General features: G+C 44.1%; 1 protein-coding gene across 2 annotated transcripts in view; it reads left to right on the top strand.

Moving 5' to 3' along the window:
* Positions 1-980: 980 nt before the first annotated feature.
* Positions 981-21004, top strand: part of LOC121097133 (glypican-5-like) — a 381813-nt gene continuing 361789 nt past the window's right edge. For both annotated transcript variants that reach the window (XM_040613900.1, XM_040613899.1), the window contains exon 1: positions 981-1199. In XM_040613900.1, coding sequence (XP_040469834.1) covers positions 1031-1199 — 169 coding nt within the window. In that variant the 5' untranslated portion in view covers positions 981-1030. The remainder of the gene's footprint in view (positions 1200-21004) is intronic.

The following is a 21004-nucleotide window of genomic DNA, read 5'->3' as shown; positions in this document are numbered from 1 at the left end:
GCTTCTTGGGTTTGACTTCTCTGGAAATTGTTTCTGCAAAGTGGAAAATGTTCATGGCAGTTGAGCATAGTTCTGTGCTGAAACATGTGGTAAAGCAGCCACTAGCAAAGCGTGCTTAGGGCAGTGAAAAGATCACAGGAGCCCTCGCTGACAGTGACACTGGCAGCTCTCAAGGTGGTCTCAGCCCCAGGAGGGGTCTGTGTCCCCCAGAACCGTATAGGATGTAACTGCTGCTGGATTCTTCACAAATCAACGATTTGTATGTGCAGTTGGTACATCAGGATGTGTTTCCTGGTGCAAAGTTTTCTCCTACCCTCTGCAGCGCCTGTTGGCTGGATTTACTGCTTGTCTCATGGAGACTCTTCTTCCACGGCCTCCATGTCATCTGCTAGGAATGTCAGCACCAAAGCGAGCCGTGCGCCTTTTCCAACCTGCTGTGCTCAGGGCTTTTACAGCCGCTGCTGTTTGCTCCGTACCTGTTTCCCGCACCGGCCCCGGCGCTGAGGCCGCCTCGGTACAGGGCTCCCGGGAGCCTGGGGCGGCCCCGGCTGCGCGCAGCCCCGCTCTCCGCGCTGCAGGCACCGGCACCGATCCTTCGTAAAAACTTTTTGCGTTCGGCTTCCCGGAGCGGCGCAGCAGCAGCCCCCACGGCCGCCCGCCGCTGCTCCGCGGGGGGACCCGGCGGCCGGGGCTCGCCCCCGCTCTCCGGCGCCCGCTGCCCCACCGGTGCGGCGCACGGCTGGAGCCCCCGGGGCGCCGTGCCGCTGCGGCCGTACCGGGGCCCCCGGCAGCCTCGCAAGCGCGCTCGCCGCCTCCTCCCGCCGGCGGCAGCCCCGGGGCGGGGGGCGGTGGCGCCCCTGGGACCCCGCGGGCGGGGAGGGGCGGGGGCGGGCGGCGGCGACCGCGCTCGCCGAGGAGGAGCGCGGGAGGCGGGCGGGGGCAGCGCCGCCGCCGGGACTGGCGCCCGGCACCGCCGCCCGGCACACGGCCCGCGCCCCGCAGCGCTCCGGCCCGGCCGCCGGGGTGCGAGATGGCCGCTGACGGGAGCCGCGGGGTCCTGGGGCTGTGGCTGCTGGCGGCGGCGGGGCTGTGCGGCGGAGTGGCGGCGGGCAAGTCCCCCAGCTGCCATGAAGTGCGGACGGCGTTTCAGCTGCGGCAGATCGGGCCCCTCAAGCTGGTCCCCGACGTGCCCACGGCCGGTCAGTACCGACCCACCCGCCGGGTGGCTGCTCCGGGGCGGGGGTGTGGGGGGGTGGCGGCTGTGCCGGCCGGGCTCGCCTCTGCCTGCGCCCTGCAGCGGCGCTGGTGCCGCCGTCGGGGGCTGCGCGCCTGCCCGCCCGTGTGCCGGGTGCTCCGCGGCCCCTTCGGCCGGCTCCTGCCGGGCACAGGTAGCGGGGACCCCAGCGGCCTCGGCACGCCTCTTACCAAAGCGTTCCGAGAAGGCTTCCTAGGAAAAGAGACCGGAATGACTCCTCGGTTTGAACATTGTGCAGGTATTGCTGTACCGATGGCCACCGTGAGCGCCAGGCCTTTCCCCCCCGCCTTTAAGACCGGTGTGATCCCTTTGCAAAGTACCGAAGCAGAGGCTCCCTCCTGTAACGGATCCCTTCCGCGGGAGGCGAATGAGTAACCGAGCCGTTAAGGAGCGCCTGCTCCGCTGCCCAGATGTAGGGCTCCTCAGGCAGCCTGGTGAGCACACCACTAACTTCTCAAGTAGGACGAGTTCCCAGATGGATTCGGGAACGCTGGCATAAGGAGAGGCAGAGGTAGCTCCTGGGAGGGATACGGTCAGCAGAACTTGGCTTTTGCTTAGTTAAGAAGTCGGTGGTACTTAATACTTGTGAAAATTGATGAATAGAGTGGCAGTCCTGTTCGCCTTTTTGTACAGTTCCTGAAGAAAGTGTGACAGCAGTGAAATGGGAAAGCCACACACATGTAAATATGGAAAAAAATTATCTTCTTTTATAATTACCCTGCAGAATTAATTATAAGGGGATGAAGTACGTTATAATGTCAAAAATAAAAAAAAGACTGAACTTATGTATGACCACGTATCTATCTAGATAACAAAGTCACATCCCTGGCTCTTACATGTTTTAAGAAAATGTTTACAAGAACCAGAATAAAAAAAGCAAAGACTACCAATCTCATAAAACAATCTCTGACTGCCTCATGCAAGTGTAGTTGCCTGTAGGTTTGTGGTGGTAGAAACGTCAATTTGGGTTGCTGCTTTATTATTTTTACGCTTTTTTTTTTTTTTAACAGTTCCATTCAAAGCCTGCTGAGTTTGATGGAAAAACTTCTTATCTTAAATGAGTTGTGGATATGTTTTCTGTCTTGGGAACTAAATTTAATAGGCTATTGGGCTGATCTGTTACAGCAGCTTTTATGGCTGTAAACGATTGCACAGTGCTGGTGATCTTTACCTTCACTTTGCATGAAGTAGTTGAGATGACACATGGCTGTAAAGTTGTCCGTGAGCAAGGAATCATTCCTTGTTTTGTGGCAAGAAAAGATTTACAGGAATGGCATTTTGTTCTCTTGTGCTGGTAGAGGCATCGGATCGCACTTGTCTTTGAGAGCTAAACATGAAAGCTAGTAAAAAGAGGTGAAACAAGACTTTTCATCTGCTTTGATACACACTTAACCCACTTTCCTGTGTTCTTTCTGGAAAAAAGTTCCTCAATCTTTGATTAAATTTATTGTTTTAAATTTTTCTATAAAATTCTAGCACTGCAGATGACGCTTGGGGAAAATTGTGCACTTCTAGAAAGAAGTTGTAAGTGCTGTGATGCTTCAGAGAGGTTCCATTGTTTTCTTGTGTCATATTGAACTTTCCTATTGAATAACAGGCTCTCAGAAAATAAATAGCATGAGGGAAGGGGAAGGTAATATACTTTTAAATTTCAGCTCAGAAAAGGTTTCTCTTGAAGGAGGATGATTGGAGCAGAGCTGAGGAAAAGTGGTGCGTATTGATCTTTCCTGTTTAAGTATACTCAGCTCCACCAGAGCTTGTGTGTTTTAATGCTATCTTGCCAGGCAGTGATGCCTCCTGTCTTGTGCCCTTCTTTTAATTGTTTTCCAGTGTTTTCATCTGACAGCGAACATCAGCAAATATCTTTTAATACAGCCCGCTACACACGCTTCTCTCAATTTCTCTCTCTCTCTGACATTGAGGCTCATTTTACTATGCGTTTTTAACAACACACAACTGTTGAAGCATCTCCCCTGAAGACCTCAGACAGTTGTCAGTTCAAGTAGAAGAGGAGAGGAGTGGTGGACAGCTGGGGCTGAAGCTGGAGTGCTGGGTTGAATCTAGCACTAAAGAAGCTGTGGAGAGCTTCCTGCTAACTTCTGCTTGTGTGGGCCAGACCTGCACTGCACTGGGGTGCTGCTCAGTCCTCGGTTGCCTGCATGGTTGGTCTTGGCTTGTTTTCTCTCAAAAATGGAACTTTTGCAGTCCTGTTGTCTGTTGACTAGATACTTTCAGCCACAAAAGTGTCGAAAGCTGACCAAAAAGCTGTCAAAAAGTATTTATAGGCTACTACAACAAATCTGGTGGAGGTTAAGGTCTTAATGATTATTAAGTTCTTACAACCTTCAGGAAAATTAGCAGCTCAGTTGGGGAGAGAGACCCAACCCAGTACTGGGTGAGGGAGCAGCAGGCAGACTGTCAGGTGTATGTTTTCTGTCTCCTCTTACGGGTGGTGCCCATCTCACCCTGATAAAATTAACTCCAAATACTTGGGAGAGTTTGTAGCCTACACCCTCCTGTGGTATTAGCTGTGGTTGCAGTGCTGAAGTTGTGGTGGATGCAATGCTGGATCCTGGATGCAATGCTGGATCCTCGATACAAGCTTCCTGGGACTCCAGCTGCCTCCCTGCATTACGTGTGGTTTGCAGACAGGTTGCTGTGATTGCTACGTGGGTAGGAGAGGCAGGCATCAGCACGACCTACAGTGAGGTGGAGAGTGGCTCTGAGCAGGACCTGCCAGACTCTTGTATAAAACATAGGGGCAAGGGAAGGAGAAAGGCTCCTGGGGAAAAAAAAACAAACCCATTTTTAAGGTGTGATGTGGCTCTGGCAGCAATCTTTCTGAAAATTACCGCCTTCTGAAGTGAGCTCTTAAGAGGTGCCCAGGAGCCTCCTCTTAAATTTCTCTTCCATAGTTTCCCCCAAAAGCCACAAGATAGTTTTCCGCTCTGAAATCTAGTCCATTAATGAGTGCAGGACTAAGGAAGAGGAGTTTTTTTTTAATATAGGATGGATAAGAGGCCCAAACAACGGGTATTTTTGAGCAGCAGATCTCCTTGGTCTGTCCATAAGGTTTTTCTCCTCCACTGGCAGAGTCTGTGCTGCTATCTGGTAGCCTGCTTTTCTGGAACAAACTGAATGCTTCAAGGGTAATTTGCTGCGAATAGCAAACAGATCAGTCAGGTAAAGGTACTGCTGCCTTGGCTGTGATTCAGAGGAAGGTTGGGGTTTTTTTGGTGTCTTCCCCCAGACTGGAAAATGAGGTAATATGTTCCCAGTGTTGTACTTTGATTGTTAGAGGCTGAGCTGGGATGTTTTTGTAGGAGCTCCTTGGTTAACATGTTGATGAGAGAGAATTATATGTTGTCTCCAGGGGTGAAGGGCTCTGTTAATCCTGCCAGGGGACTAAGCCTTTGGTTCCAGGGAGTCTAGATATCTTAAATCTGATGCATACTGCTACGAATGGTATTCCTCCCAGACATGGGGCTGCCATTAGCGATACCCTGTGAGCTCTGGGTTATATTACAGCATAACTGCACACTAGTGCAGACCGTGTTTAAAGTTCTTTTTGTTCACAAGCTTTTCCGTGGCATGGAGCACGGTGATGGCTGGCTGTCACTGCTTTCCAAATTCACAGTAGGAAACCGAATGAACGCAAAGGGGGGAGTCTGTGCCTTGTCCACATTCAGGCAATGAATTGTAGCAGAGCCAGAATCAAAGTAGCCCTCCTGATTCCTCTGGTAATCATGTAACTAGGAGAACACCCTCCCTGTTTGTATAGGCTCAGTTCTGGCTCTTTTTGCTTATTGACTACTCTATGATCATAACAAAAAAAATCTGTAATCATATGGTAAGTAGACATAGAAGTAGTGGGTTGATTTCTGGTAAGCAATGAAAATATTTGTCATTTGTGAAAGAATTCTAGGAACTGTCTACCTTCTAAATAATCACCTTGCTGAGGACTACCAAAAGCGTGATTTCCTTATCTTGTTGCTTTACTACTTTACAAGGACCAGAGAAGCTGCCTGGATTGTGCTCAGGGACTCACTTCTGAAGGGCAGATTTTGTCCTATTAAAAGCTCCTTTATTCTCTACTGTCATCCTGCACATTAAATCAGCAGGATTGTTCATTGCCATGTGTATGTACTGAATGTCCCATAGCAGAGCTGGATATGCATTAACAATTTATACATTAAAACTATTTTACTTTCTTGAATAACAACAGGGGAATCCTACTTTCCTACCAGAAGTTCCTTGTTGCATGTGGTGCATGCATTAGACTGGATCTCATCCTATCTCCGCCTGTGGCAAAACTCCCATCATGTTGAGAAAGGAGCATGAGCTAGATTCTTGTTTTAATATATCCAAGAATATCTATTAAACTAGCCATTTTATTATGAGATGGGTCGTGCCACGCTTTATTTTCCTGATTTTTCTCTTTTATCACCACTCAGCTCTTTATTTCTATCATCTTAATGAGTACACTGTAATGCCCCCAGTAAAGGTGCAGTGCTGAAACACATTTTACTCACAGCAGCATTCTCTCAAAGTCACTCGTAAGTCTGGTGTGTGCCAGATCTGAAATGTACTTGCTTTATTGGCTCCGGAGAGTTTCTGCCCCATCAGAATGAGTGACTAAAATCCTGTGGTGTGAACTGCAGTTTATACTTGGGCTTACTGTTCACCTGCATACGTGGCTGTGTGGCACTGCCTTCAGCAGCCTGGATGAAGGGTACATCTGAGAGAAAGGGTTGCTGGATGAGCACGGTTGCATTCATGCTTAGAAACAGTGTAGAGTGGTTCAGATTTTAAGAGGCATAAAGAGTAATCTTGTTTCCACGAGGTTCATTTTTCTTTTAGAAAATCCTGATAGTTAGAACAAGTTGGTGAAATGGCCTTGAAATTACTTGTAGCTTGTTCTAGTAGAATGTTTTCTTCCTGTTACGCTTAGTATTGGCTTGTTTATGGACACACGGGCTTCTTGGTGGTTTAAATCACAGACTGTTGACCTGTTGGAGGGAGTGGACTGATCTAATGTGAGATGGTTTCTGTTCGCATCTCTGTCACTCTCTGAAGAGCCTAAAAAAAGGCCAAATGCGCCTCAGTTTCCCCTTCCGTGGGCTGTGTTGTGGTGTGGTATTTTGAGGGGTATTGCTGAAAAGCTGCCATGAAAGGGAGGCAGCTCATAGCAGGACAAAGTATCAGGGTGTTATACCTTCATTTCTTCAGGCTGATTTCCACTTAATTCTTTATTATATGAGGAGAAAGGCTAGAAGTTACCTTGGTCACTGATGAACTGAAAGCTGAACCCAAAAGCTGTCCTTCCCTCACTCCTCTTGTCCAGAAGGCAGTCCCAAGGGGAAGAAGGCAGGCTTTCCAGAGTCTCTGAGCAGTCACAGGCTGTAGCCTGCGCTTGCTGCAATATCTGTTCTGAGCAGAAGAAAAACTACACTTTTGCAGCCTGCAGCTCCTCTGGAGTAAGGATGCTTCCTTCATTAATCTTCTCAGGATTTTATAGCACTCTTCAGGCTCAGACTGTCACCCAAAGGTGTTAACTTAAAGCTGATGACTGTGGATGCAGGCAAGACTCATGCCGGCAGTAATATCTTTTTCTCCCCTCTTCTTTTCCCATGCCTTAAATTTCTGTTTGCCACAGGACCAGCTGCCCACTATGTAATGCCCTCCTGGGAGTAATCTATAGGCAAAAAAAATCTGTTTAAACTTACTTAGTGCCTCATAAAGATGGAATTGCGGTTCCACTGCCAGATGGAAAGCTATACTTCTCATATCTGCGAGCCTCAGAAAAAGCATTGTCCTCAGTGACTTGCCTGAGCATTTGGTCTAGGTGAGTGGAAGCCTGGCTTAGTTATTCAGATCAACCTTTCCTGTAAGTGGCTTGGGAAGGAATCCAAGAGTCAGCAGAGAACCTACTCCTCCAACACACAATGTTGTTAGCTGAGTCAAGGGAAAGAGCAGAGTATTCCTACAATTCACATGGTCTGTTGTCTCCAAAATCTCTACTTAAAAGACTGTGTAGTGATTTTTTTGTTTTGTTAACGGTCATCTCAAGATATGGTGATTCTGGTGTTGAACTGGATCTCAGGATGGAGAACAAGCTTAGTAAGATATGACCCATCTTAAGATACTGCTTCCTCTGTAGCACCCTATGTGCCACCGAAGTTTTGTCATCAAACTCTAATTGGAAAGTAATAGAAAAATATCTCTCCCCTACCCTGGTATTGCAGGGCTGAGCAGTAAGTTCTCAACCAAAGAACAGTACTAATGAAAAGGCATTAATGTGATAAGTGGAAACAAAGTTGGAATGTTAATAACTGATATATAAATCAATAAAATAAACACATCAAAATGAGTAAAAGCTTTTAAGATTAATCGTGAAAATTGCCACGAACCTGAGGATCTGTAAAAGGTAAGGATATGTGTAAAATGCACCCTGGGCAGTAAACCTAATTTCTTTTTAAAAATGGTTTTGGTTTTAGATGGTGTAAAGCTAGAGCTATATTTCAAAGTATGACAAAGTCTTTGTAATTGAATCTTTTTCCCATGAAAGCATAAAATGACATGATAGAGGCATATGTTTAATAATACTTCAAATACATACTCATCACTTCCCAGTTTAGAGCACAGGATCTGCTTCTAGGGGAAATATGAATTTTGGTGGATCAGAATCAATTTCCAAACAGCAGCCAAGCCCATGACACAGAATTTATACTTAGTCTCTCAATCTCTGTCAATTTGATTAGGTATCGCTATTTAATATGATAGAATCATCCTGCAATCTCTAAAGAGATATTTACAGGTATTTGTTTCATTCACTTTAAGGTAACTTCTGAGCAGCATTGGTGGATGAAATGAGGTACCTAGCTAACATTTAATGATTTATCTTCTTAAGGATAAAAAAAAGGTAGGGAAGTAAGTCAGTTTTCACCTTCTACCAAGCACTTAAGATTTAATTGTTTTAAAGGGAATATATTATTTGATGGAAAAATTAAAAATATTTCTGCATAGTATCTTGTTCTGTTGGGATCTACAAAGTAACCTGAGTCCAAGCTAAGAGCTGGGTCCACAGGATTACATAGTACAGACTTGAGAGGACAAGAATTTTCCCTCCTTTTGCATCCCTCGTGACCCAGGGGGATCTTCTGTAGATCTAGGTGTGCTAGGAGGCTATGTATGGTCTGGGCAGGGAGCTGACCTGTGCTGTGTGCCAAATTGCTCTATTAGAAAGATAACAGGTGTCCAGAATACTCTTAAATTTGTCTTTATTGGCTGCATTTAATCTATTTCAAGAGCTAAATATTTTCAGTAGCAATGCTGATATTTGGAATTAGCCCTTTGTGTCTGAACTGCTTTAGCAACACTGGTCCTTACGACTACCCTGTAGAAGACCATAAGGACAATATTTGGTATCCCTGTTTTAGGGTGTGAAATGGAACTTGAGTGGCTGAGAAGACTTTGCCAATTCCATATTGAGCCCTGTAGTCTAGTGGCATCTGATGGCAAGTGAATCTGCATAGCTCAGAAATGCAATGCAACCAGTTCCACTGCTCCATGGTTTTCTTTAGCAGACACTTCAGGTTCCTCTGGTGGGTTTACTCTTGAGGTGAGAGGTTTCTGCACTTCTATGGTAGAGTAACACCCAAAGGCTCACTCTGGATTGAACGTGGTGTCTTTTGTACAAGGTGCTGCACAGGCATGCCAAAGGCTTGCCCTAGTAGTCTTACAGACTAATTTTATGGAGTGCTTGGCTGTCCTGGATCTCCTTGGGTCTCTGAATGCTGTTGTACAGCACCAAGTACCTCAGCAGTATTTAACAAATCATTTATGATGGAGCAGCTGCAAGCTTGCCTCTTATTATGGATAAATACTATGCATATACTGTAATGAGAATAAATCCATCTATTTTACTCTTTTCAGTACCTCAATCCCTTCTTAGTGTATTCCTACATGTATGATCAATGTGCAGAGTTTTTACTTGTGAAATTTCAAGGCACTAATTTGAAGAAAACAGAAAGAACTTAAGACAGTGGAGGACTTGTATCACAGATGATACCATTAAATTTATTTGCTGCTTTGTGGACTCAAAAGTCTCAAAGTATCATTAATACATATAATATCCCTCAGGTTCTCTCTTGAGTTTTGATAGCTAAAACTTTGGAATAAAGAGCAAGTGTAGCCAGGCAATTGTGTAGGAACTTCAGAGCTGTAGAAGACAGAAAATTATTCCCCTAGAAGTTCTCTTTAATCAGCCTTTCCCCTCTTTTCTTTTGATATGTAGTTTTTAGCCTGCTTTATATGATTCTGTGCCATATTCTGCCTTTCTCTGTTCTTACTTGGTTTCCATTAATACTGGTGGCCAATGTATATTTGCATTTGAAATATGCATATATGGATTTTTGGTCTTCTGATGACTCTGCTTGCTTCCTGGGGTCATGGTCTTTCCTTCTCCAGAGTTCTTCCATCACATGGTGGATGTGACAGTTGTTCTGGAGTGCCATCCTTCTCAGAGGAGCTCGTTCTGACAAAAAACCCTGCTCTGGTGAGCAGGCCACTGTCAAGTCCTTTAAAAACAAATAAGAGACAAATTTCAGAGTGCCGTGTTCCAAACCTGACAGTATCAGCTAGGTCATGGTAGCTTTGTTTGGCAGCTAGTTAAATTGGATAGTTCGGCACATCCCTAGATGTTAATGGTTAAATGTATTCATTGTTCCAACAAGGGCCCTATTCATAAGGGGACTATTCTCTGCTCGTTATGCATGCATAATTCCCATTAATGCTACTGGGGGTTAAGTGTATAGTGAGGGGGGGAGAATGAAGCTTATGTCTACCCATCCATGTTTGCACTCGGAGAAGAGGTTTTGTAACACATGAGAAATGGATTGTTTCTCCACAATTCCCTTAACTTTAGGGAACTTTAAATCTCTGCTTTAAAGAAGGAATGAGAATGGGGGGAAAAGTGACACTTGCATAACTGACTACTGCCTTGCACACCATGCTTTGTCAATGATTAGAAATATTACTCTGGTGCTATTATTAGAGAAGCCTTTTGAAAGTAACTAAGTTTTTGGAAATTCAGGGTTCTTATTTGGGTATCAAAATAATGACTTAAAATCTTTAACTTTAGGCACAAAGTTTTGCAAACTTTTGACTCCTGTTAATCAGGGTGACAAGATTTTGTGATTTATTATACAATATGGGTATTTTCCATAGAAAACCTTCAGATTAAGATTCCACACTCTTAGGTGCACATCAAAGTCTTGTAAAAGCCATAAAGAAGCTAAGCATTGCCTAAGAAAGCCTTTCAAGTTCCAGAAAGTGCTTGAACTACTGAGGGTTTTGAAGTGCTCTAATCTCTGACATGGGTGACGTGCTAGGCTAGCACTTTTTTGTTTTGTCACAAATCATCCATGCACATAGTGCAAAGGGACCCTGACAAAGTCATTTTACTTTTGAAAAGGGCTGCTTTTTTTCATACCATTATGTCTCCCATTCACATCTACATGTTTGCTTCCACTTTGTTCAGGTCTAAGTAGCAGGGCATTTACATAGTCTTCCCTTTGTTCTCAGTAAATATGGAGTAAAATGAGCAAGATCCGTGCTGTGAAATTAAAGCTCTACTCTTGAGAGATCTTAAGGGCCAAATCCTCACAAAAGGTACAGCAACGTAGTGCCAAAGGAGCTAGTGTCCAGAACAGCTTGCCCTGGGTGTTTGTGCTAGGAAATGTGAATAAAGGGAGTGTAATCTGGTGAAAACTGGGTGTAATTAGAAAAATACACTGCTGAGAGCTGCTAAAAGAATAGAATAATAGAAAATAGTGCTGAAATAGACCTGAAGTGATCATCTGGTCCATTTCTGCTGCTGGCAGTCAGAATAAGTTCTGTTTAAATCAGTGATAGAAGATAACAATCTTTTTTAGGCTGTTTATTCCAGTGCTTAATTACCTTACTGCTTTTTTCCTAATGCAAAACCTAACTCTCTGTCACTAAAATACAGCCCTTTTGCATCTTATCCTATTCTTAACACCTTCCATTTTGTAGTAACATTCACGTATGTGACAGCTGCTCTGGTTTGTTCTGCCCTGAAGAAGTGCTCTATGCATTTGCACTGAGTGACATCGAGCCTAATTTTGGGACACATGCACCTGGAATATGAATGAAGTTAATTCAGGATGTGGTAATTCATTAAGCATCATGACATGATTTGGTGTTTGAGCCCAAAGAATATGTTTCTTCCTCCTTTTGTAAATTTTAGAGTATTGTGAAGAAGGAGTTGTGTAGCAGACATATAGCGTGGGGACATCAAATTCCATACTCATTACGGCAAAATAAGTAATCCACAGATTTGCCATGCAAAGGTAGAGGGGAGGCTGCAGAAAAAGCAGCTTTCAAGTGGTCAAGCTCTCAACAGCAGTTGAGTTGCAAGGTTGCTAGTGGGGAAACTGTAGTGTTGTAGCACAGCACCATGAAGATACTTGGAGACATGAAGCTTACATGACGTGAGATGTCTCAGAGCTTCAGTGGGGCATTTGCTCCTAACTTGAAAAAGATAGGTGTTCCTGAGACTTTGCTGCCAGAAGATGGAAATCAGGCTACTGAAAACAGGAAGGTGGCCAAAGTTTTAGATCTCTTGCAAATAGAAACAGGATTTCCAAAACAAGTCTGAAGATCTCCAGTTTTCCAGGTTAAAGAGTAGCTGTGACCCTTAACCCTTTGTCCTTCAATGTGTCATTGTTTTGGGGTGTTCATTCCTGAGCAATGTTTTATTGTTGCTGATGTAGGGAAATTATTCTTGCTTTGTGGCTTAAAAAACAGGGCTCAAAATTATCGGGGGTGTTTATGTTTATGTCTCCAGGTGGATTTGGTCTTGCTCCAGCATGCTCCAAATAGCTACAGTCCACTGCTGTGCTGCAAACAGCATAGCCATGTCTGGTATGATGCTGTGCCTTACAGCAGATCGTTCTCTGCTGCTTCCAGATCAGAGCTTGTGTCTCGCTACTCCAAAGCATGGATGTCTGTCTGCAAAATCCAGTATGGCTGTGCACCACAGGACTTGTCCTGGGAGTCTGGCAGAGGATGAAATCTCAAACCCTTCTGTCCCATCTTCTAGCCCCATTGTCCTTCCATAAGGAAATGCAAAAAGTGGGATCTGGAAGGCTTGAATCATCTTTTTAGAAGGGATGGGGGCTTGCTAAGTAGTGTTTGGGGAGCAGCACCCAGGATCTTGTATGGCTGCCCTGTGTTGGCAGTTGAAATGCCTCCTCCCTGCAACACTAAAGTTAGATCATTTTTTCAGAAGTGCAGAATAGCTTTTTAGTTATCTCCTATTTTTAGTTTCTTCTATTTTCTATTTCTTTGGGTATTTAAAAGGAGAGGTGTAATGAGTCTGAAGGCAAGAGAACAAAGCATACATACAAAAAACCCACTCACTTGCCAAAACAGTCGTCTTTTTTTAAAAAAAAAAGAGATTGAAAACATGAAAAGAAAGGCTTTCAAACTTCTGTGCAGAGAAGACTTGAATTTAGTCTCCTAATCTTAGTTTTGAAGTCTGGGGAAAAATGTATGTTACCATTTGGAGCAGCCCAAAGTTGTGTTTGGCTGAAGTATTGCATTTTCAGTTTCAAGCTGCAGTAATCAGATTTACTCTTCGTAAACTGGCTTGCCCTAGATGTGTCAGAGAATGTAAACATTTGCCTTCCCCAAAAAGCAGCTGTGGTTTGGCTGTACCTGGTTGTGATCTAAAGCTCACTGGGAGCTCCCCCTTTGCTGCTCACAGGCCTTCTCTGATAGACATAAACCCCAAGTGTGATGAAAAGTGTCGATGCCATTTGTTGGCAGGGCTGTTGGGTTAGATGTGGAGAGTTTATTCTGGAGTCACTATCACAGGTGCCAAAAATTAGCTGAGTAGCAAGGACTGAATAGGGCCAGCTCGTGTCAGTTTGGCTGCTGCTGTGGCTGTCTGATGGCTGCCATCCTCAGCCCAGCTATCTTTCTAACTGCCTGCCTCTGGCCTTTCCAAAAGTGTATTGAGTGTACCAGTGCTGCCTGCCAGTGTGTGTAGCTGGCTTCAGACAGCTCTGTGACGGGGTGGGCTGCTCTTGAATGGTTAGCTCTGAAGCATCAGTAATGCTGTTAGTTTTGAATGGAACACAAGCAAGAAGGGGAACATAATCAGCGTGATGTACTGTGAGTGGTGTAAGGGAAGAAACGTGATTTCTTAATTCGTATAACAGGTGCATAGGATCAAAGTCAAAAACGGGCTTTCAGAGAACACTGAACATGCACATAGCAGAAGGCAGTCTCCACTAAGAATTGCTTGCAGTCTTAGTAAGCAAATGAAAATTAAGCATCCTCTCTTATGGGAAACAAAGTGCGGAGACTAAGGGGCTTGTCTAAGGTCAGGCCTATGTTTTAGTATCGCCAAACCTAGGAGCCCATCAAAGCTGTCCATGCTGGTTTTCAAAAGCTGTTGCTCTGTGGTCCCAGCTTAAAGGCTTTTGGAACATCTTCCAAAGGATCCTGCCTCTCTTCAGGTTTTGGGGAAACTGCATTTGTCTCGGAATCAGTTATCCTGGCTTAGGATGTCCCAGCAAGATACAGGCCTTCCTGCTAAACAAACTGCTGGGGTCTGGAAGGGGATGGTGAGATTCGTTATGTGCAGTAAGCTCAGCTGCTTTCCAGCTTGGAGGTACGGCTGGTACCCAGAAATTGGGGAATGGCCACTTCAGGTGGCATATCATTGTGGGCCACCTTTAATCCTTCGGTTCTTCATTCCTCATTGGTGCTGCTCTGGGGGAAGCACCAGGTAGAATCTGCTCCTGGTACAACCAGAACATTTCCCACGGTCTAGATGGACAGAACAAAGCAAAGCAAAAACAAATGAGGAGGGGCAGAAGGTGATACCCACTCCCAGACTTCAGAAGAACCATGTACATAAGTGGAAATACTGTTGTGGCCCTTAATTTCATAGAGGTTAGATTATCTTGCTAATGAGGCCTTGCTGCTTTCTGGACCACTTAATACTGTCATCAACTCCTTGATGTGTTTGGGTTTTGACCTCCACTGATCTTAATTGAATGTATGCAGCTAAAAATCACAAGTACTTGTCTGAAACCAAGTGCTTGTCACTCTAAGGTAATTAAAGTGTTTTTAAATGATAATCCTCTGTAGGTTCCTTTTTCTGCTAATATATTTTTATAATGGGAAGTTGTCTGGGGTTTCCTGGCTGTGCTCTTGGGACAGGATTTGCTTAAGAGTTTGACCCAAAGCCTGCTGAGTTCAGACCTATGTTAATCTCAGAGTACTAAATCCTCACAGAAGCACGAGGCGCAGCACAGTTTTGTCTTTAGTTGTAATTAGTTGGTTTTTATATGACTGGTTATGCTACAGGGTGTCTGCATTGACTTCAGAGGGTGCTGAACTAAGCCCTCATATTAGCTACCTTGTCTCTTCCTAGCTGTGTGTGCAAAGTATTGTTCACATGGTCAAGCGGGCAAGAAGTGATCTCAGTATAAATCTAGATTCAGCCTAGACCATCAGAAACAGGCTACTGGTCTTCTGTATGTGACCTGTGGGACTCTCAGCTGGTATTTCTGGGACGTGGTGGAATGATGGTTGTTGCAGGCTGTTGTTTTCATTACCCTTAAGTGCTGTGTAGTTGTCCTGCGCTTTTCAACGTGACATAACTCAGAATAAGTTCTGCCAGCCTTGCCTGCAGGGTTGTGTGGATGCAGAGGAATGGGCTAGTATGGCAGCGTGGGGCCAACCTGCTGACACGGCACTTGTAAATTTTATTTCTTCTGCGCGTGCATGCTGAATGAGTATTCAAGTCTAGTTAGACTGTCATGTATGTTGGGCTTTTTCCTTTTTTGTCTGCTGTGCTGGTTGCCTTCCAATACCTGTGGGTCCAATCTGTGGAAACAAAGTCTAGTTTTGCATCAGAGTTGCCGCTCCTGACAGCCGTGGCATTATCTGCGTAAAGAATTGAAGAAAGGGAGCAGGATGCAGAGACCATGTGATGCTGTAGTCTTGCTGTTGCCTGTTTTTATCAATTACTGTGTCATGGGTGATGAAGAATTGGCCCTAGTGAAGGGTGTCTTGCCTAGTTATCAGTTGCTTAGTTTTGTTCAGCTTTGTAAATGATTGCTATTCCTTTTGTTTAAATAGTATCAAGAGCTCATTGTGCTTTTCTTCAAATTTTTGGATATTTCACCTGTTTTTTTAGGGGTTTTGCCCTTTCTTCTCCCTAAAAAGAAAGAAATAAAATGGAAGGAGGGAATGGAATCCTAAAGATATTAGTTCATATACTGGTGAAACTCTGGTGGAAACTGTCCAGTAGCTTGTGTATAACTGCTAACTTTTGTGCATGACTTGTGAATGGGAAATGGCCAAGCTGGTCAAAAGCATTTGGGATTTGGGCTGTAAAATTAACACTTCAAGGAAGACGATACATATTTTAGAAGGAAAGAGGACATGTTGCCTGAGCACTTGGCTTCATGTATGGCTTTCAAGTGAGATGGCAAAGATGGAAGTATTCAAATCTTGGGGAGGAAAGGAGGGCTGAGGAACTTATTCCTCACTTCTCCAATACTGCTCTTGCAGTTTCCCCTTCTGAGGCTGTGGCCCAAATATCTAATGTTCCCTTGGTTTGTTTAGATTTTTTTCTTTGCTTTTGCTTATTCTTTCAGTTTAACCCTCTTACGGATTTTTACATTGACAGGTGAAATGAAAAAGAATAAAAAATACAGTTGAACGTGAATGTATCAATATATTTGGAATTTTCTGTGCTATGCCACCTTACATGGATCTTACCACAGCAGGTAAAGCATATTAGGAAGCAGTTCCTAAAAAAAAAAAAAAGCAAAAAAAAAAAAGCCATCTGTCACTGGTAAAACGGTTGGCGTTAACATCTGAATTATCGTTAGGCTTCAAAGTTGAGATGAATGAGGCAATTCAAACCTCTCATAAAGCTATTTTATTTCATCTCCCTATAGAGCTAGATAGGCAGCCTCATATTGATTTGCACTTGGAAGTTTTCTTTGTAACTGTCCAGGGCTACATCTTTCATTTAAAAACAGCTTCAGTTTTTGCTGTAAATGCTGTAATCCACAGCACGACATACCTGTGTTTTGGTTTAGGCTTTTCGCCATATATGATTTCTGTGGCACTTTCTTCAGATACTGTAAGACAGAGTTCTGTGGCAGTGAAATGCTTTCTCCACTGGAGAGCAGAAATGCAGTTGTTAGTTTATTGTTGTTGGATGATACGGAGCAGGAAGATTTACTAGGCTCTTCTAGAAAATACTTTGTATGTATTTATGACTTTTGTCAGTGGAAAAAAAAATGTGTGGGATTTTCTGCTGTGAATGTGGTGAGACATAATGAAAGACAAGTCATAGTAGACTGTAAATTAAAGTTCTTGTAATTTTTTCTCTCACCTCTGTTACAGCAATTAAACATGCTGTCCCAGGAAACCTGAGGAGGGAGTCGGCATTACAATGTAGAAACCCCTTTGATGTAGACCCACTGACCACTCTCAGTCTAGGTTGTTGTAAAATGCACTTTATATGCATCAGTCTAGTTTTCATGCTTTTGTATCATCTCAGAGGACAGAAAAGGATGGATCCTCAAGAGTGTAAATCTTTGGAATTTGCATGTACTGTGGAGTTGGCAAGCATTCACGGTCTTACTGTCAGCAAGTATCCCAGATAGGCCCATGGTCGAAGAATTTGTCTCACTTAGCATTGGGTTGATGTGAAGTTGTTTAATCAGTGTTTAACAATTTATCACCTGTCTATAGGAGTGCAAGATCACCCGGAGGTAGTGACCACTGTGCTCTGTGGGCATGGCAGCTAGTGCTTGCCGTGCTCAACGCCTGGCACTTACCAAGCTTAGTCTCTTCTTAGCTGCTCAGTTTTAAACATTAACAATTTGGACTGAGATTTTATAAGATGGGCTTCATGCCTTCTGCAACTGACATTTTGCTGTTTCTGAGAACAGGGCTGGTGGGAGGAAGACCAGAGGAGGGAGTAGTAAACTGTGGGAGGTTAATAACTTTTTCTTTGCTCCTTGAGAAGAGTATTTAGGAATGGTAGTACTATGGCCTCTTGGCATTGCCACAGAAGATTTGTCTTCTAACATCCTACTGAAAACCAGGCCATTTTGGGAACTGCTGAAAAGTCTCTAATTCTAGGTGCTTTGTAGACATGTTACAGGATTTTCCATTCCTGTATATGTGTTCCATCCCTTTTTATTATTCCAGTGTAGCAAACTGAAAACCAGGTCCTCCCCTGTAAGTCAGTTGCATCAGTGCGGGAGGATTTTATGGCCCCCAGCTGCTCAGCGTCACCCACTGCTGTGACAGTACATTGTGGGAGCTCCCTGCCTTGTTCCACACGTAATTAAACTAGTTAAGGCAAATAATCCGTTAAAAGCAACCTGGTTGAAGGTGCCTAGGGCAGATTAGGGAGTGCTCACGGGAACCATGTCAGAGGTCTGGTAACAAGCATGGGGCAAGTAAAAGTGGTTGCAATCGCTGCCTTAGCTGTTTGTCTTTAGCCTCCTAGGTATAGCCAGAGTTTCTAAGGAACAACTGAGAAAACTGGGGGTGAGTGGCATGAGTAGGTCTCTCCCTGCATCAGCTGCTGCTCCTTGCAGGGAAGCAGTGGCCCATGAGCTGAAACTCATTGTGTTCCTTCTCCAGGACATGCCACCGGTGTTCAAGTGGTTGGAGGAAGGCAAGCAGAAGGGTAGCTGAGTGGCCATGGGGGTAGAAGTAGAAGACGACCTCATCCAAGGAGTGGGAGAAGTGGTCAGAAGAGGGAGTCAGGGGTGTAAAGGGAAGAAGTGGCTTCTTAATAGCTGTGTGGGTTTCAGCGAGGGGGGGAGGTTCAGTCTAGGGCACAGTCAGATGTGTTCTGTTCCTTGGGTCCAGGCGTGAGGCAGGTTCTACGGGGTACAAATCATGGTGAAAAAGCTAATGAGTATAGGCATGTAGTAACCTATGGTGTAGGGCAGAAGGTGGAAACTAGGCCAAAAATCAGAATACAAGTGCAATGAGAACCAGGAAAGCAACAGAGGGAAGTGGGAAAAACTCTCTTAAAAGGTACTTAACAACAGGCCTAACAACACTGCACTGTGCAGATGCTGCCCTTAAGACCTGTGTATTTTGGAGAGTTCCTGCTCCGGAAGCCAATCGGGGCCAGTGCCTGATGGTCTCCAGCTGTCCTGCAAGCTGTGGCACTTGCTGATGCTGCCAACTCTGGAGTCATGACATCCAATGCTACTTGTTTTATTCCCCTTCCTTTCTTATTTGAGGTTTCCAGTTCGCCTTGAATTTGCTGGCATATTTCCAGTGCAATCAAAATGGTCCTCCCATTTTGTGGGGGTTTTCTATTTTTTTTCTTGGGTCTACTTAAGAACTCCTGAGCTCTCTGAAAGCTATTTGACTTGACTAGAGTTGGAAGTAGCTACACATGCTAGTAGTTGTGTTAGTAGGTCATCTAAGTGGTGCTTGATAAAACTAGAGGTGTATTCTTTTAGCCTTGATTGTTTCAACTGGAATGGCACATCTGGTCATGGCCTTAGTGATGCTTCAGTGTCTTTTAGAATAACAGGGAGAATGTAAAGTCTGCTGATCAACTGAAACCATATCTCTGTTAATGTACAGTATGAAACAAGGGATCTGGGGAAAATTAATTTTCATGGCTTGTATTTTCCAAACTGCAGTTGTAAGTTGTCATGCTGGATATATGCCTGTTGTCAAGCTGCGTATAGACAGAAGGGACAAAGTCAGACTCTGCTTCGGTACTTCAGCTTTTTGGTCTTAAGGAGACCTTTAACATACCGTTTGTCTATGTAATCTTTGTATTAAAGCTGATAGTGGGATTATCTTAACAAAATAGAAGAATTAGGAACAGATGGGAAGTTCTTTCTGGCTAGTTAGAAAAGGTGTGGGAAGACCTGGCCACAGTTTACCTGAGGCAGGAAGAACAGAAATCTCCCTTTGACTTAGAGTTTCTGCTCCCTGGAGCCTACCTGGATATTACCCCTGGCTCACGGGAGCAGCAGGTTTATAAGGTTGTTTGTATTTTATGTACCACAGTCATTGGCACGAGTGCATAACACTGTGCACCAGTCAGTCTGTTGCACTTGCTTGTTGATTTTTCTGGTAATTCCTGGCATGCACTACTTCAAGCATAATAACTACCATATTTAAACATTGGCAAATCAAATAGTAGCTGTTTAACTATGCACACATTGTACTCAATGAGTTGAACATACTTTTTGTGTCTTTCTAGTTGAAAATGTCTTACTAGTTGCAATGGGACTGAGCTGTGGTGTAAGGTTGTACCCAGTGAACTCTGCTCCTTGCCAGGTGAGGATGGTTTGTGTTTCTGTGGATGAAGGCAGCCTTGCAGCTGAAGGTAACGGTGGCTTTAGCACCGTTGAGGGGCAAGGGCTACATGAAGAAAGCACCTCACAAACTTCTGGCAGCCTACAGTGGCTAGATTGCCTTTCTCTGGTGTGGCTGTGAGCTAGTGTGGGCTTTTCTCATGCACAAAGTAAGTTGTAGGGGGAGCCCTGGCTGGCAGTTGCTGCCTTTTTCATTTGATTTGGCCTCCTCCCCTGAATTAGTTGGGGTTTAATTGCTGAATTTTCCTCTAGCTGAGGTGGCAGCTGCACCAGACAGATGAGTCTCAAGAAGGATGTAGTGTTGGCTCCTGTTCAGCTGGGCCAGACACAATGCAAGGTACTTTTGGCACCTTCCTCTGTGTTACTAAGGCGTAATCGATCTTGGAGTCTTTGAAGACATTTGTACAACATTAAAATTTCGGCCTTTGGAGTGAAGTTTTGTTTGGAAATACTGTTGAAAAGTTCATCAAAATACAAAGGAATAAAAACTATCAGAAGACAGATAGCATTGAGCTCGCCCTCAGATCATGCTTGCTTAGGAGTATTCTGTGTAGTGGATGCTATAGTCTCAGCTTGTTTAAAAAAAAAAAAAATCAGTCTATCTCTGAGAAAGTTGGTGATTAGTGTCTTTAACAGCCTGGCTTTCTGGTTTCAGAGTATAGCTTTCACAGTGTGTACAGCATTTTGAAGACAGTGCAGAGCAGCTGCCATCTCCACCGTGTGTTAGAAGAACTGTTAAATTACATGGTCAGCTAACAAAATGAATATATATTTAGCTTTTGGAAGAAGTTAATTTCATTTGTTAAACAAGCTGCTCTTTGCTTTTAGGCACTTACACAAATTCAGCTAGCTTTAATGGCCAAAGTCTCTTTGACTTTATTTAATTTGTTCCAAAGTTCAGAATGGAGCCCAAAAGTTGTGCTGATTTAAAACAAAAAAAAAATCCCCAAGTAACACACAACAAAATACTCCACAGCTGATTCCAGTAGAGCTGGCCAGATGGATTATCAGGTCAGGATGCATAATTTTCTGTGGGTTTGGCACCTTAAGTAATTTAGAATTGTGACAGGGGGAGGTGTTTCAAGGTGATGCCTTTGGCATGTATTAAGTGTTTTAGGGTTCCAGAGGATTTTCAAGTAGGGATCATTGTTGCTTTCCAAAATAAGTATGCTTTAGACTCCAGTGTAGTATAATTTTTCTCGCTCTTTTGAATGTGACTTTGTTTTTCACAGTGAAGCAAGATACTTTATTCTGGTTGGGTTTTGTTGTTTTTTTTTTTTGGTTTTTTTTAAGAATACCAGTAAAGCTGTAAAGGCTATAG

This window comes from Falco naumanni, chromosome 13, assembly GCF_017639655.2.
Source record: "Falco naumanni isolate bFalNau1 chromosome 13, bFalNau1.pat, whole genome shotgun sequence".
Classification (NCBI taxonomy): Eukaryota; Metazoa; Chordata; class Aves; order Falconiformes; family Falconidae; genus Falco; species Falco naumanni.
The sequence above is the reverse complement of the archived record's forward strand: the minus strand, read 5'-3'. Positions and strand labels throughout refer to the sequence as shown.